The 15339-nt window shown below is 44.3% G+C and overlaps 1 protein-coding gene across 4 annotated transcripts in view; it reads right to left on the reverse strand.

The window, feature by feature from the left end:
- Positions 1-35: 35 nt before the first annotated feature.
- The window catches only part of FAM234B (family with sequence similarity 234 member B), a 58397-nt gene continuing 43093 nt past the window's right edge, over positions 36-15339 (reverse strand). For all 4 annotated transcript variants that reach the window (XM_082043170.1, XM_082043171.1, XM_082043172.1 and 1 more), the window contains 11 exons: positions 14806-14904; positions 12111-12299; positions 10666-10796; positions 9866-10013; positions 9379-9520; positions 8578-8721; positions 4999-5080; positions 4614-4769; positions 3897-4014; positions 2516-2742; positions 36-2099 (listed from right to left, as the gene is read on the reverse strand). In XM_082043170.1, the coding sequence (XP_081899296.1) occupies positions 2094-2099; positions 2516-2742; positions 3897-4014; positions 4614-4769; positions 4999-5080; positions 8578-8721; positions 9379-9520; positions 9866-10013; positions 10666-10796; positions 12111-12299; positions 14806-14904 (1442 nt within the window). In that variant the 3' untranslated portion in view covers positions 36-2093. The remainder of the gene's footprint in view (positions 2100-2515; positions 2743-3896; positions 4015-4613; positions 4770-4998; positions 5081-8577; positions 8722-9378; positions 9521-9865; positions 10014-10665; positions 10797-12110; positions 12300-14805; positions 14905-15339) is intronic.

Below are 15339 nucleotides of genomic sequence, written 5' to 3' on the forward strand. Positions count from 1 at the left end.
TCAAAGGTGAAACAATGCTTCACATGACACACTGATGCTGTACACAGTATTTATTTGCTCCATTGCAGTTCACAGTTCAAATACATTTTTCCAACAATATACAGATAGACTCTTCATTCACAGTGGGGATGTGTCTGTGTGTGGGCAGGGTGAATTCACATTATGGAGGAGCTAACGTCACTGAACCTGAATATCAGTTCTCTCAGGAAGAACCTCAGGAGAATAACTACTTCACGTAACAGCCACTTCACCTTTCCCAGCAAGGTGGTGGCTAGACAGGAGGGAAGGGGCACTCCTGTTTAATCCTCATATGTTACTGGTCCTCACACTTTCAATCCCTATTATGCAGCTGTATTAACTGACTATATATTATAAACACTAAACCCTGCCCAGAGGAAAATGCCAGGCCTAGAGCCATTGCTACAGTTGTGCTAATATATACACAGCTATTTACACAAAAATACCATTGAACAGATACAAATTGTTCACAGGCTCTGACATTAAGAGAGCAGGGCCCAAAGACCAGCCTTGGGACTTGCAGCTAATCCTGAAGGGCTATCCTGGAAGCTTTATACGGAGATGCAGGGAAGGAGAAGAGAGAGGGTGGCATGGCAAGGAGAGGCGCCAAAAGCCCAGAAGAGCAAACCCATGGTAGATGTACCCATCTGGACAGAGTGTCAAAGTCCTGCCACCACCTTGCCACTCACAGGGAAGTGTGGGGAGACTGGAAGGGCATGTACCAGCAGGAGGACGGAAGAGTCCCTTGCAATCCTCATCTTAGCCTTGCTTTGCCTAATGTCAAAGGTCAGACTTAGAAAGGCATACTGGGGAAACAGTTCCTGTGTTGTTGACCTGCACTGTAGGGAGTTGCTGGGGCACCAAAGTGGTTGTTTTATATGTGCTCATTTTTATTAGAAGAAAATTAATGTAAATGTCAGCAACTACAACACAGGAGACTGGTGGCACACTCAGAGGTGTAGTTCAAAGTACTAAACATAGTGAGAGCAAATGTGCCCTGGGGGTAGTTTGTTCCTCCTGGAACCTAACATAGGGCTGGGCTGGCAAGAGAATGGTAAAGTTGAGCTCAGGATAGAGGTAAAATGCACAGAGAAGCTTTCCAATTCTGCTGCTGTCTGAGCCTCTAAACCCTGAAGCAGTGGTGTGAGAATCAGCTTTGCTGTAACTGAATCCAATGTGATCTTTACATTGCCAGTGGGGATCTGCTGGGAATCTATCCCAAAAGGGCTGTGGTGCAATTGTAAAGGGGAAATCAGCCCACTGGACTGCAGTGTGATGTTACAGTGACACTTCAGGTTCATAAAAAGCTTAGAGATGAAGAGGACATAGAAATAAGACGTGAACCTTTCAATAGCACATGACCTACATGAACCCGTCTTGAACTTGAAATTGGGAAAATAAATATACAAGAACTGGCAAATGCTGTGGGGATCATCTTTCTCTAGACCAGGCAATTCAGCCAGAGAGCTAGTTTGTTCATGAGTTTAGTGACAGAATGGAGAAGAGGACTGAGAGCACAGGAAAGGTTGTGGACATAACTAGCCCTGCAGGACCCAGAGAGAGGCTTCTGTCCAAAAATATAAATATTAAAGCAGGTGGTGTCCTTTAGCCACACCATTTGCCTTGAGTCATCATGGCCTGCTCTAGTCCTAGAGCTTGTTTCACTGCCTGGAAATACTGTTTGGACATAAAAAGGAGTGTCCTAAATCTTGTTCATAAATTAAACATACAAAAAATATACATATATTGTATAAATTGATACATATATATATAAGCGCCTTGCTTGACATATATATATATGTATATAAATTCTAAATTCACATTTCCATGTTACCTGGAAGGAAGCATGCAAGAACAGCATATGGAGGAGGAGATGCTGAACAAAGTTCTGGTGCAGGACAGGTCTGCCAAGGACTAACCTGCCTCCAGCATCATTCCTCAGAGAGCTGACGAAAGGGGAAATGCTTTTAGCCCCCATTTCCTCTACACAGCAGTTTCCCTGAAGATCCACAGAGCAGCTTCCTGTATTTCCCATACAGGCCACAGGTCCAACCAAAATCTGAGGAACCACCAGGCTAGAGCTGGAGAAAGAAAGGCAAACAAAAACCAAAACCTATTATCAACCAATCTGATAGAAAAACGTAATTCACAGGTCAGCAGCTGAACCTGGGCACCAGTATATGGAGGACCCTTGTTTGTCTGCGTCAAAACAAGCGATCTCTGTCCCACCTCTCTATTCCCTCTGTGAGTCTTTCAGTCCTTTATGACCAACACCCCTGGTTCTTTTCAAGATCCCCTTTCTTGTCCGAGTGCCAAAGTAATGGCCTCACAATCTGTCCAGCTTATGCCCAAAGGGGCAGCCAGTCATCTTGCAAACAGTCTCTTTGCATCCCACCAGTTTCTCTGCATCCCAAAGAGCACCTAGCTGTGTCTGTAGCGAAGAGATCAGATGTTTTCAAAGGCCTGGATTTCATTAGGGATTCCTGTGCAATCTCACCTTCTGAGGAAAGTCAACAAATTTCAGCCGGGCAAGAAATCGCCTCACTTCTCCACGGCTGATTTTGGGAGTGGTGGTGTCCTTGAGCCACACCATTCGACCTTGACTCATCATGGCCCACTTCAGGCCCAGCTTGCTGACCGAGAGAAATCCTGGCTGCTTTTCAGAGGTTGCAGTTGTTGTCACAGTGATATGAAATGCATCCTTCTGGAGATCATTAATTCCAACTGGTCCATCAGAAAAGGGAGAGAAAATATTGATGAGGAGTAAATGGTTACGTTTCTTCCAGAAGAAATCTTACAGTCTTTGCTCAATCAAAACATCCACTGGACTGGGGGTATACTCAGTCTGGCTTTACAATTGCATGTACTTCAGTTTATCAGGGAAAATGATTTTAAGTTAAACATTTTCCACGGAAATAAACTGAAATTTAGATCAGAAATTGAAGGGTTTGGTTCCAGGTGATGTGTTTGAGTTTGACATAAGACATGTACATATTTCAATAATGCACTTCACTTTCAGAGAGCTTTCCTTCCCACACCTATTAGCAGATATTGTTTTACCTCTATAGAAGGGGAAACTGGTAAAGCACAGGCAAGTCAGTTCACTCCAGTCACTGCAGAATGATCTGTACAGACTTCAGAAATCCCAGTTTCTACCAAACCTCTCTAAAAATTATATTCTCTTTGTTCTTGACTGAGCTGTTTTTTTGTTGTGTCCCTATGTAGCATCTTTTCTATGCTTCCTGGCCCAGTGGACTCAGTGCTGTATAAAACGATCTTTTCTCACATATTCCGCTATGCTCAACAGGCTGGATGTTGGTTGAAGTGCTTTAGAAAGAGCAAGGACCAAGTCCAACAGGGACTGTACAACCTTGTAGAGATATTAAACCCAGATTTACTTGTTCTTGAAACACACATTTAAATATTTTGGATTCCCCTTTTCAAAAAGAAAGAGGAAGAAAAAGCACAGCTGCTATCCCAGAGAGTAGAAGAAGATGGCCAACAAAGGCAGAAGTGTACCTGAGGTGACAGAGGGAAGTTTCATAGTGATTCTTCATGCACCACCTTAAATCATAAATAGCTCCCTGGAAAGCCAGGGAAATTCTAAGGTGTAGGACAGGTGTGAAACCAAACTCAGACCTTTCTTCACTTAAACATGTGAAGAAACTTGGTGGGTCTTCTACTTGCAAAGTAGGAGTTGGACAGAACCCTCCTTCGGGAAGAAGATGAACCTTATTTCCCATTGCTAGCCTATGTGTGGTGAACCTCAGGTGCTACCTTTAAAAGCACAGCTACACGTAATTATTACACAGCTACCTCTCCCTTCATATTTCTTTTTTTCTTTTAACATAGGTAGTTTCTCCTCCATTTGTACTCACCTGCTGAAGCGATGACTTTGTCTGTGGCATTGGTGAGGTCCAAAAGGACTGTAGGAAAAACAGGATGAAGGAGATAGAGGTGGTGCAGCCCTGGGTGCTCAGGTCTGGGACCAGGTTGCTGTTGGAATGAAGGACAGACAAAAACATTGCAGCTGGCTAGCAAAGAGGGTTTAGCTTTGCCAAAGAAATGAAGAAGTTTTCTGTCACTGTGCTGTCTTTATGTGGATCAGAGAATCAAAAACTCTACGGTTTTACAGAGATGAAATCCTGCTAAGCTTTTTTTTCTAAAACAGAATCTGTTTGGTGTGACTGAGATCTGGCTCTGTCAAAGCCAGCTTGATGGGTGAAGCTACAGTCCAGAAGTGTGAGTCTCCATGCTGACTTGTGTGCCTGCATGCACAGAAGCAGCACTCAGGGGCTGGGAACAAAACTGCAGTAAAAACATCTCAGTGTTGCAGAAAAAATTAAATTCACACAGAAAGTTTTCGTTTTGTGGATGCGAACATTCTGTCAATAAAACTTTCTGGTGAAGAATTTGCACACAAAAACTCCAGTGTTCAGGCTCAGAGAAGGCAGTGTGTCAATGCAAGAGGAAAATATGTCCCTGAAAGCCTTCTTGTATGGCAGGCTTAAAGTTCAATTACATTAGGAATAAAAGACAGCGACTGCATGTGCCTCACAGAGAAACCTCAAAGCGAAGAAAGGATGCTTGCTCACCAGACTTTGTAACAAAGGTTGTGCTTCATCAGCCCAGAAGAGAAAAACAGACTTCTTGTCCAAAGTCATGACTGACAGTGCATCAAGTTGTTGCTTCTGCCATGGAAGTTCCTGGTTCCAAACAGGGAGGCCAGATTTGCCATCTACCACCATCACCTCAAGGCAGAAGAGAGATTTAGCATTAACGAGTGTTCAGGTGTGCGTGTACAGAAAGCCTCCTTGCAGTGGCATGGACTGTGCTGTTCCCTTTCATGCCTGTGGCCACAGTGTGACAAGTGTCAGGCACAGAAATGGGAAGAGCAAAGATGGGCAATGACTGTCCCTTTCTACCCAACCTCCCTCACTCCTACGCTGCCACTGCCCTCCTTGCCTTCACTTGATTTACCTTTTTTTTCCCATCGCCAGTCTGTGCTTGCAGCATGAAGTCCAGAGTTTGGTCAGCACCGAAGTAACCTGGTACAGGCTGGCTGCAAATTTGGAAAAAGAAACACTCAGCCCTATCACAGAAAAACAGGGATTTCAGATGGAGGCAGAACACTTACTTTCATTCTCCATTCTGCCTCTTAAAAAGGCAGGATTTGGCATGCTAAATAGGATCTTTCATACACTCAGAACTATTCTGACTGTCAGGAACCATTTGCTGGTGGATCAGAAAAGTGAAAAATCATCAAGCAGCTCATGGTGCTTGTTAGCCATTCTTCAGAGTTATCTGTGTGGAGGACATTTCTTGCTGGGCTGTGTAGACATCTGTTTATCACCCTGTGACATTAATCTGCATTGTTATTTGCTTAGCACGAGAACTGCGCGGTTTTGCTATGGTCATAAAAAATTACCCAGCCCTTTCAATACGCATCGGCAGATTTGACCTCCTGCTGAAAGTGCATTTCCCAGGCTGCCTTAGCTGCGTGAGACAGCTTTTAATATACTCACCATTAACGTCAGCTCATGATTCTTTGTTTTCTTACTGCTGGCGGTTTTACAAGCCTTTTCATAACCTTCAGCAGTTTAAATTAAGTCCCCTCTCATCCTCTCCCTTCTGAGTGACATAACACTATTACTTTAATATCTCTTATTAAAACTATTTTCTAATCATCTTGCCTTTGGCTGAGTCTTATCTCTGTCTTCCTTACATTCACCACAGCTAGAAACAAGGTTCTAAATATGCACAAATGATTCCTCAAAATTCACAGAATGGGAGATTTTATGGGAAGGCAGGGTCATCAGAAAATTTCATCCCTCTTCTTGTTGATGATGGATTGCTGTATTTCACCCAATTAACCAAGTATCAGTGGGCTGATTTTGACTAGATCTACCAGCCATGCGGCTTGCTACAGAAATACAAAGATGAGATGAATTCATGGACTTCTCATGACAGTCAGTTCTACTGATTCATCTCACTCAAAGAAACATGCCTGCATTTTCATTTCCTTGAACATGAATGGCTAGCACTCCTAGGCACTTGTTCTTACTATGGCAAGATTAAAATGCCTGTTGGTTCCCATTACTTGTACATGCTTATGAACTCACCTTTCAGGCTTCTCTTTGGTTATATAAATCCACTGACTTAAATCTTCCATGCTAAAACAATTTTTTCCATCCCCTTTCTCCAATTTTTTCCAGCTCTCCCTTTAAAATGTGCATAAGAGAATGGTTCCTGACCAGCAATGCCACAGTATAGTAGTGGCTTGACTTCTTACTTTTATACTTATATACTTATATACTTATACTATTTATACTTACTGCATCAAACAATGTCATTCGCTTTACAGACACCTTTGGCAACCAGAACCAGTGCTTTCAAGGCAGTATCATGGGAGACTCTTACAGCCTGAAGGCTCTCCAGTAGCAAAAGGAAGTAGTTGGTAGTTCTATCAGCATAAACTTAAAACCTCTCCTAAGGTGCCTCTTCTTGTGTCCCTTACAGGTTACAGTCAGTGACAGATCCCACAAACTGAATGCAGGCAGGCATGTGTATTTTAGATGCTACCAATCAACTGAAAAATCCCCTTGGCGCTTTCTCAAATGAACCAGAAGGCTAGTAATTATTCCTGCCAAACAATAATCCCCACAGCAACCTGCCATTAATCCTCTCTCATCTGAAACATCCATTTACAACACAATTTTCAACTGCTTACTCAATTTCATGGTCTCTGAACTTCGCCCTTGTTTTATGATTACTGATTCTCCTTTATGGTTTTCCAGGGATCTTGTCAAAAGCTATATGGAAATGCAGCACATCTGCAGTGCCCAGGTTGTTTTTATCAGAGACTGTTCCCAAAGGGCTGGACTCAGTCTGCCTGGCTGGAGTGGTGTGTCTAGGGGCAAGTCTATCCAGAAAAAAAGGAGCTCAGCTAGCTCTGTAATCTTTGTCTTATGAGGAACTGAGCTTGGGTCTGTTTGACTATCTGGTGATACCCCTGAGCTGAATTAGTCCCCCAGCCTGTGTTTCTCAAGCAGAATTTCTCTATGTCCTAAAAAAATACCCTCTTAAATAAAAGCTTGTCCACAATATATTCAGTTTACTAGATATCATCTCTCTTAATTCCCAGAAAACAGGCAGTCCAGGACTTCAGCACAGTGGCCTTGAACAATAACTGCTTTCATTATTTTTCAATGCCTAACTGGCAGCCCCTGTACGCATGCTGAACTCTGTCCCTTGGGAGGTCACAGAACCAGAAGAAACAGGGCTGGAGTGCAGCAACTTGGGATACCAGTTGCCCAGAGAGGTAGTGGAGTCCCCAGCCTTGCAGACAGTTAAAACCTGACAGTGCATAGCCCTGAGCAGTCTGCTTTAGCTGAGCCTGCTTGAGCAGATAGATTGGATTAGGCAATCTCTAGAGGTGCCTTCCAACCTCAGCCTGTGATGATGTGAATGGAAGAGGTAAAGCAGTTTTCAACCCTTCTTGATTTGAACTCATAGAAAATTTCCAATTAATCAGTTGGTCCATTCAGAAATTTCTTGCATATCACTGAAGTTACAGCATCTATGGACTGGCTTTGCTTAGTGAGTACACAGCCCCAGACACATCCAGAAATCTGCAGACTCTGGGCCCAAAACACTTTTAGTTTGTCTTCTTTCCCCATAGCAAGATCAACTAGCCATAAGCCATTCCTAAAGCCATTGCTTATGTTACCCATCAGCCCTCAAGAATGTGGACATTAACTGAATATCAAACCTAGCTGAACACCGATTTTTTTTTTTTTTTTTGCCTAATGAAGTTCCACTGACTTCTTCCTATTGATGTTCTTGACAGTCAGGTAACACTGCACTGAGAGCTGCTTTCTTTCCTCTAGACAGCAGAGCAAGCAATTTGTTTCCCACATAATTTCCCTCAACTGTGCCCAACAGCCCTTTGCAAATATTTCATACTGGGTAAGCTGAAATTGCTGGTTATTATAAGTCCATGAGTTCTGGCAAATTACTTCATTTCCATGTGTGAAATTAGAGGATAAGCAGTATTACTTTGAGATTTACATTTAGTATAGATGGTGTGCTGACTGCCCTCAGAGTGCTCATTTTCAGCTTTCAAGGAATATTAAGATCTGTGACCCATACTCAGACACCTTCTCTAAATACTTAACATCTCGAATGCAACTGGTCCCCTCCACTGAGCTGGCAAATGGCAGCCCTGAACAGCAGGTGGGCTGAACCACACACCAGTAATGCCCTGAATTCCAGTGCCACAGTAGTCATGACAACAATGTTGGGTACCTGAATCAAGCCCCTAATTTGTGATCACTCACAAGCACACAGCTCAGGTTTGCAGCCTCCTGTTCCTTGCCTCCCCGTTCCTGCCCTCCTCACTTGTTCAGTGATGCATTTGCACACCTCCAGTTCTTAGATTTCTCTGCAGACATGGAGAATCCTTCTCAATTGCTTTCTAAGGAGCACATACACTTAAAAGTGAAGAGCAGAAAATGGTACAGGAAGAACTAGGACAGAAAAATGTTTCCACTATGTAACCTGCTGATGTTCTGCAGTTCCAGGGTCCAACGGGGCTCCAGGTCCTGCCCTCGCAGTAGGATCAAGCCCTCTTTGGTTGTGATGAGCAGGTTGCTGCAGTTTGTGTCAGGTGTCTTCACTGTCTGGAGAAAGTCAACACCCCCACTGGGACAAATGGAAAGCAGAAAGGAGATTCTGAGTCTTGTATCTGCATATCTTAGCACTACCTGCCTGTCCACATGGCAATTCATCCCACCTAAGATTTGAACTGTTCTTGGAGAAGCCCATCTTTTCCCCAGAGATGGAGCTTAGCTTCCTTTGGGGGTTCCTGAGTTAAGTGGGTTAAATTCAGGTGTGGGCTCTTCTGAACATCTTGAGCTACTATAAAAAACATGGAGTGTAGGGGTTCACATTTGCTCCCCTCCTTTTATTGCCATCCAGACTGATCTTGACCACAATTTGGCAGCAAAGAAGGAGCAGCTGAGAAATCCACGCCCACAATGCTGGACATAGACTGAGCTTCCCAAATGAAACTCCATCAGCTGGGAACACCTTTTTTTTTCCTCTAGGTATGCATCACGAATTGAAGAAAGGAAAAGAGCAGGAGAAGCAAAGGATTTCTTTTTTACCATACTCTGCACTTCTTCTGCTAGGACAACTGCAGGACAGGGAGGAAACAGTGGGTTCCTCAAAGTACTGTTATCAACTGAGAAATGAGAAGGACAGTATTGAAGTAGGAGGGACCATCTCTAGGAGCACTAAGAAGCGCCCATTCTCCCCATCCTCTCCTGGCAGAAGCAAGATGATAAGTCCATCTCCTACCTATAAATGTCAATGAGCTCTGACAGGTTGACAGATCTGCGCTTCTCCCACTGTGGCTCCTCGTGCTGCAGCATTGCAGGAAAGCTGTCCCGGTTTCTGGCTTGGGTAAAGATATCCCTCAGGGCAACTGCTTGAACATTACCTGCCAGGAAGAGTAAAGATGAAGAGTCCTGCCTGCAAAAGTTATCTCCCTAGTAGCATGGAAGGTCCTTGGGACCACTGTGGTTGTGGTAGAAGTCAAAGAAATGCCCAGAGTTGGAACTTTCTTGGCATGATGTGCCTTTGGGAAACTCCAAGGTATTTCAGGCTAGCAGGTATTGGTGCTCCTGTACTTTTCCACACCATGGCAGTGAGGCTTGTTCCCGTGCCCCCTACTTTTACAGCAGAAGGCATGGTAGAGATAACCCAGGGATGCTCTAGCCCATTTTAGGTAAAATTAATGTTTTCTTAGTAAGGTGAAGTGCTGGAGAGGCAAGGTGCAACTTACCAAAACCAAATAGGATGTAGATGGCTTCCCGGCTGGTGATGTGGACTTGGGGGCCAATCACTTTCCCTTCTCCATTGGTGCTGTACATCACAGGCCCACCCAAAGCAGTCCCAGTCTTTCCTGACACCAAGATGAAAAACACATCAGGCTGCAGAGAGAGAGATGCAGAGATTTTTAGCAGTGCTTTCATCTTTCCTGGTCTCCACAGCAGGAAGCTCCACTGCTCTTTCACCCACAGCAAGGTCTAGCACGTGGTCTTTTTATCTTTGTTCAGTCTGAATTCCTGGGACTCTCACATTCATGCTTTTCCCTTGACTGCAAGTACATCAAAGATGGAAGGGACTTCAAAAACCTGAACTCCTCTAACAACATTAATGCTAGATTTGTGGGGAGGGATAATCACAGAGGAAATCTGCATCTGAATTAATCACATAAGTATTTCTTTCTTTTGGATAAGCTGAATGGTCCTTTCTCCAGAGATCTGTCTCAACACGGCTCCCTATGCTGCTAAACCTTCACTTCAAACCAAGTCTTCACTGAACAAAAACAGGTAATTCTGAAGTCTCAGAAAGGGGTAAATAATGACCCTTCTGTTCACTTCCAGCTGACAAGAAATGCAGGTAGTGTCATTATTGCTTGATCTCACTGCTTTGAAAGAAAAAGGGGGCTTTCCAGGGAAATCTAAGGGAATGGATATTAGGGGCTGTTGCAGCTCCTGTTACAGTTTTCCACATCAGTCTCCCTATTCTTCCTCTAGATAGTCAAGGTCCTTTCAAACCCCAAACAGGGCTATGCTGTACCTGTGTCTCTTTCAGAGCCAGAACAACAATATCCATAGTCCCGTCTCCATCTACATCCGGAAGAATTGCAGCCGGTGCAGCCAAGAACCCACTTGAAAGGTGGATCAAGTTCAGCGTCCAGATGGTCTTGCCTGTGGGAGGAACAGGATGAAAGAGACTCACAACACTTGGGCAACCAGTGGGCATCCCCAGAGGGTTCCAAAAAACCTTCTTGAAGAAGGAAGCAAGAGACGTTGTCTCCCTCATTCTCTGAGGAATAGAAAGACAAGCCTACAAACTGGGGCAAGCTGCAGTGGAAAGCAAACTTCTTCTCCCAGCATTTCTTCAGATTGTCTTTTAGTCATGCCTCAAATCCTGCTGTGCTTGTTGCTTAGAATCTCTCTAGAAAGACCTGAAACCAAAACAATTCCTGAAACAGCAGAGAATATTTGTGGTTCACTCTTGGAAGCAGAACCTAAATGAGAGTGCTGCTCTGCAGGACAGCAGTTGTTTTCCTCAGCCAGCAGTAAAGCCTGTAGGTAGATGCCAGGAAAGGGAACAGATGGGCAGTTCTGATATTCAAAGAGCAAATCTGTGTGTCAGTTAAATTCCCAGCAGCAAATAGCCACTCTAGCATGGCATGCTTGCTCTACCTCAGGGTGAAAGCATGTTAGCAGACATAATGTCAGTAAAACCTGATTTGCAAATTGGCAAATAAACACCCAAAAAAGGCAAAATGAAATTCAATGCTTTTACTTTTCTATGATTCTTCTGCCAACACTTCTGCTTTTTCAATAAGAGTCTAAAAATGCCTTTCTGCTGCTGCTGCTGTGTAGGATAAGGTTTGCCCTTGTGTGACAAAGGAAACCAAAGGCCAGACCTGCAAACACTTGCACACATTAATAACACTACTACTGTTGGTAAAGGAGACAGTTGATGGTCCTGACCATCAATGAATGTACGTAGTAGAACAAACAGCAATCAGAGAACGGAGATGCACGTGATCAAGTGATTAAAAATGCAGTATTCATTCACATCTAATCAATTCTTCTATGGGTCTAATTTCTCTTGAAGGTTTCCTGGCTGTAGCACGTCCTTATATAACTTTTCTAAGGATGGTGCTCAGCTTTTCAGTGCTGTTAGATAAGTGCTGAGTTGTACTAACAGCTCAATGGCGCTGAGAACAGACCTCACATACCCTTTATACCATGGGGATGCTACAGGATAACATGAACACCTTTAAATGTTCTGAGATGGTAAGATGAAGATGCTGCCACAGAGCAGCAGCAGTTTGGATTTTCTTACCCTGTGTAACTAGAAACTCATTAGTGTTTTGACTCCTTCCTGTGTGTAACTAGATAACAGCCACCACGAAGGGCCAGCAGTGAATCATTCATTCTTATCAGTCCTTTAAAGAAAACAAAACAGTAATAACATATTTCTAATATGCTGGCAGTTGACTCTACCTGTGGAGGCACTGAGAAGGCTGAGGAATTTTGCTGTTCCTGTAACAAGGCAGACGGGCTCTCCAGGTGCCCCCAGTGACAACCCTTTGCACTGCACGCTTCGAGTCTCCTCTGGAAGCTGGATGGACCACAAGGTGCTGCCATTCATACCAGAAAGCGCCACCACAGTTACGGAGGGCCTAGAGACACCTGGAAGAGGCAGGAAAGAGAGAGTGAAATCCCTTGGCACCACGGGCTATGTTCACTCTGCCTTTGGTCTTTGTGCTTGAGTTCCAGCTCTAGCTCCTAGAGCTGAGTGGCTCAAGTCAGCCACATTCACACTGTCTGAAAGCAAATGTCAAAACCCACCCCACAGGCGAGTCTCTCTGCCTACAGAGCCCAGCAGTGATCTCCAGACAAGCTCTGCTGTCAGTCAACAGTGCAGACAATCACAGAGGTTGGACCTGAGCTCACAGCAAGAAATGTGGTCAGCCAGGCATAGAGGAACCAAGATCCTGGGGACAACCTGCTCAGTTGTGCTGAATTCCTGGTGTGAAATGTACTGCTGTCAAACCAGACTGATCCTTCTGATCCTCTCTCCCTCCAGATCTCCCTCTCTTGGCTAGCATCAAGGAGAAACCTCACATGACTCCCAAGACAGATGCCACCTCATGTCAAAGTCCTGGGTGGTTTGTCATTCTGGAGCAGTAGAAAGTGACTGGCAATCTGAGAGCTTTTTTCTTTGTCTTCCAAAAGAGTTTTACTGTGAAAAACAGATTGAATGCAACCAGCTGGTGTAACTCAGGGTCCTTTTCCTAATTCACTGGTTAGCACAAAGTAGTTGCAAAAAAAAAAAAAAAAAAGTGCTCTGTGCTGTTTTGATTGACTGTTGGCTCTGATTCCAAATGTCAACAACTGACCACAGACATAACTGCGGTTACTGTAATCTCCACTTGGTATGCCCATATCACAATTTAAGATGAACACATTTCAAAATAACAACAGTCCCAGCTGACTCCAGTCTTACTATCAAAACAACATGTAATATGACTACACAAAGGGTGTATCTGGGCCACTAGCTAAAAGCAAGTCTGAGCCCACTCTCTAAATCAAACTCTCTTCCTAAACTGAAAATCATCTGACTTATGCTAAGGGGCTGCCTGAGCCCTAGTTCTCTTCATTGGGTTGGCAGGGACTAAGAAAAACTAATTTCTGAATGCAGCTCACAGCTGTTGTGTGTACAAGCTGGAGAAACAGCTAACAATGTCATAGCTTACTCCATTAGGTACCTATCCTGACCTTATCTCTACTTGACACTGTATGAGTGCTCTGAGCACAAGCTATGGGAGGGCTGATGTGCAGCTATGTGGTTTTAGGATTGTGATGTGTTTACACCTGCTCTAGTGTCTGCTTTCTGTCTTCCGGCATAGCTATAGACCAGGACGAAGCTACGCATGACTAGTTCTATTCAGAGTGTGCTGACAGCTGTACATATGTCTGCGATGAAAGATAAATACAATGCAAAGGAAATATATAGAACACAGGGACAACCTTGGAGAAGCGGTATTTTCCCTGTCCACTAACTATATTTTTATTACCCAACTCTTCGAACAACCAAGGCATTCTGCTCTCACAGGAGTTGTCTTCATGCTGTGCAATGTATGCTTGCTATCTGAATCCATCTCTGAGACTGAACAGATTCATGTAATCTCAGGTGATGCCAGGCTGGGCAGAGGCCACACAGCAGTCAGCTGGGAACCTCCAGGACTTCAGAACTCAGTGCAATAGGATGTCACTGGACTTGGCAGCCTCTGTGTAACAGTGGCTAGTATCAGCAGGTTGCTGCTATGTTACCTGAGGGGTGTGAGGGCTAACAGAGAAAGCAAAAGCAGCCAGAAGGAGGAAGCAGGGCTAAACAGCTAGGCACAGCAGTTTACCCACCATCAGGCAGTCTATTATCTGTGAATTAACAATGACTCGAAGCCTGGAAAGTATATGGAGTGACTTGGAGAAAAAGGCAGAAAGGGGAGGGTGTTTCCTGCAATGCTGACCTAAGGGGCATTAGGGCAGAGCTGCACTAAAAAAACTCATAATGTTTCCTGTTGGCAAGCAACTGGCTAATTCAGAAGAACCAAAGTGCTCCAACAGTCAGCTCTGCCATCACTGTCCCTGTTACCAACTACCCTTAGTAATGACCAGGACACTAGACCACAGACGAGGAAAGAGTTGAGACTATCACTGAATCTCATTTGTAACCTTTGTCAAGTTGCTTCCCTCCTTTGTGCTTCCACCTCTGTGCCTGTAAAATGGAGGGAGGTAGCCTGAGCTCTTGTGAAGGGCTCTGAAAGATAACAAGAGGGGAAAAAAACCCCACCTTATTTCCAATTGCTATTTGTAGAGCAGTCCTTTCTGATTGCTTTATCTCTGACCACAAGCCAAGTGTGCACAAATACAGGAGAAAAAGATGGACTTGCCCCAATAAGAAATAAGGGGAAATAGATTATATTGACCCAACAGGTATGGAAGCACAGGCTTGCAATGAAAATTATGAGCAACGTGACAAAGCACAGACACAGTACACCAGCCATTTTAAGGAACTCTGAAAAGAGCAATGAAGTAGATTTGCAGAGACAAGAACTGTTCCCATGCATAAGACAAACAAAGGTCTGTACTGACATGTACAGAAAGAGGAATGGAAAGGAGCTGCGGTGCTTACCCCTGACGCTAGCATTCATCAAGGCAGTGAAGACTACAAGGATGTCAGGGAGCCCATCGCCGTTCACATCACACAGTTCCAGTGGGGATAACACACCACCTGCAACAGTCACAGAGAATCACCACACCGTTGTCAAAAAGGCCACCCAGCCCATCTTCCATGCTGGGAGGGGAGGGCCAGCCCAGAAAAAGAGACTCATGGACAGCCAAGCATCACGGAGTCTACTAGGGAACCACCAATGTCAGGCAGCTCACACCACAGCAAGATGTTTCATTGCATGGAAAGGCAGAAATGTAGCATCTGGGTCAGGGAAATGAAAGGGAAAAATGGAGGAGGTAACAGGAAAAGATTTCTGCATTCCACTTCACGTTCTGAGGTGATGTGGGAGCCACATATCTTACGAAGGGCTAGATCTGGAAGCCAGTGGTAGAATGCAAGGAGGGAGAGACATATCTAGACCTGGCAGAAATTATTTCACAAACCACTGTTACTTTACTGCAGAAGTCAGAATAGGAGATACTTTAGAAATGTTAC

This window comes from Streptopelia decaocto, assembly GCF_964273445.1.
Source record: "Streptopelia decaocto genome assembly, chromosome: 1".
NCBI classification, from domain to species: domain Eukaryota; kingdom Metazoa; phylum Chordata; class Aves; order Columbiformes; family Columbidae; genus Streptopelia; species Streptopelia decaocto.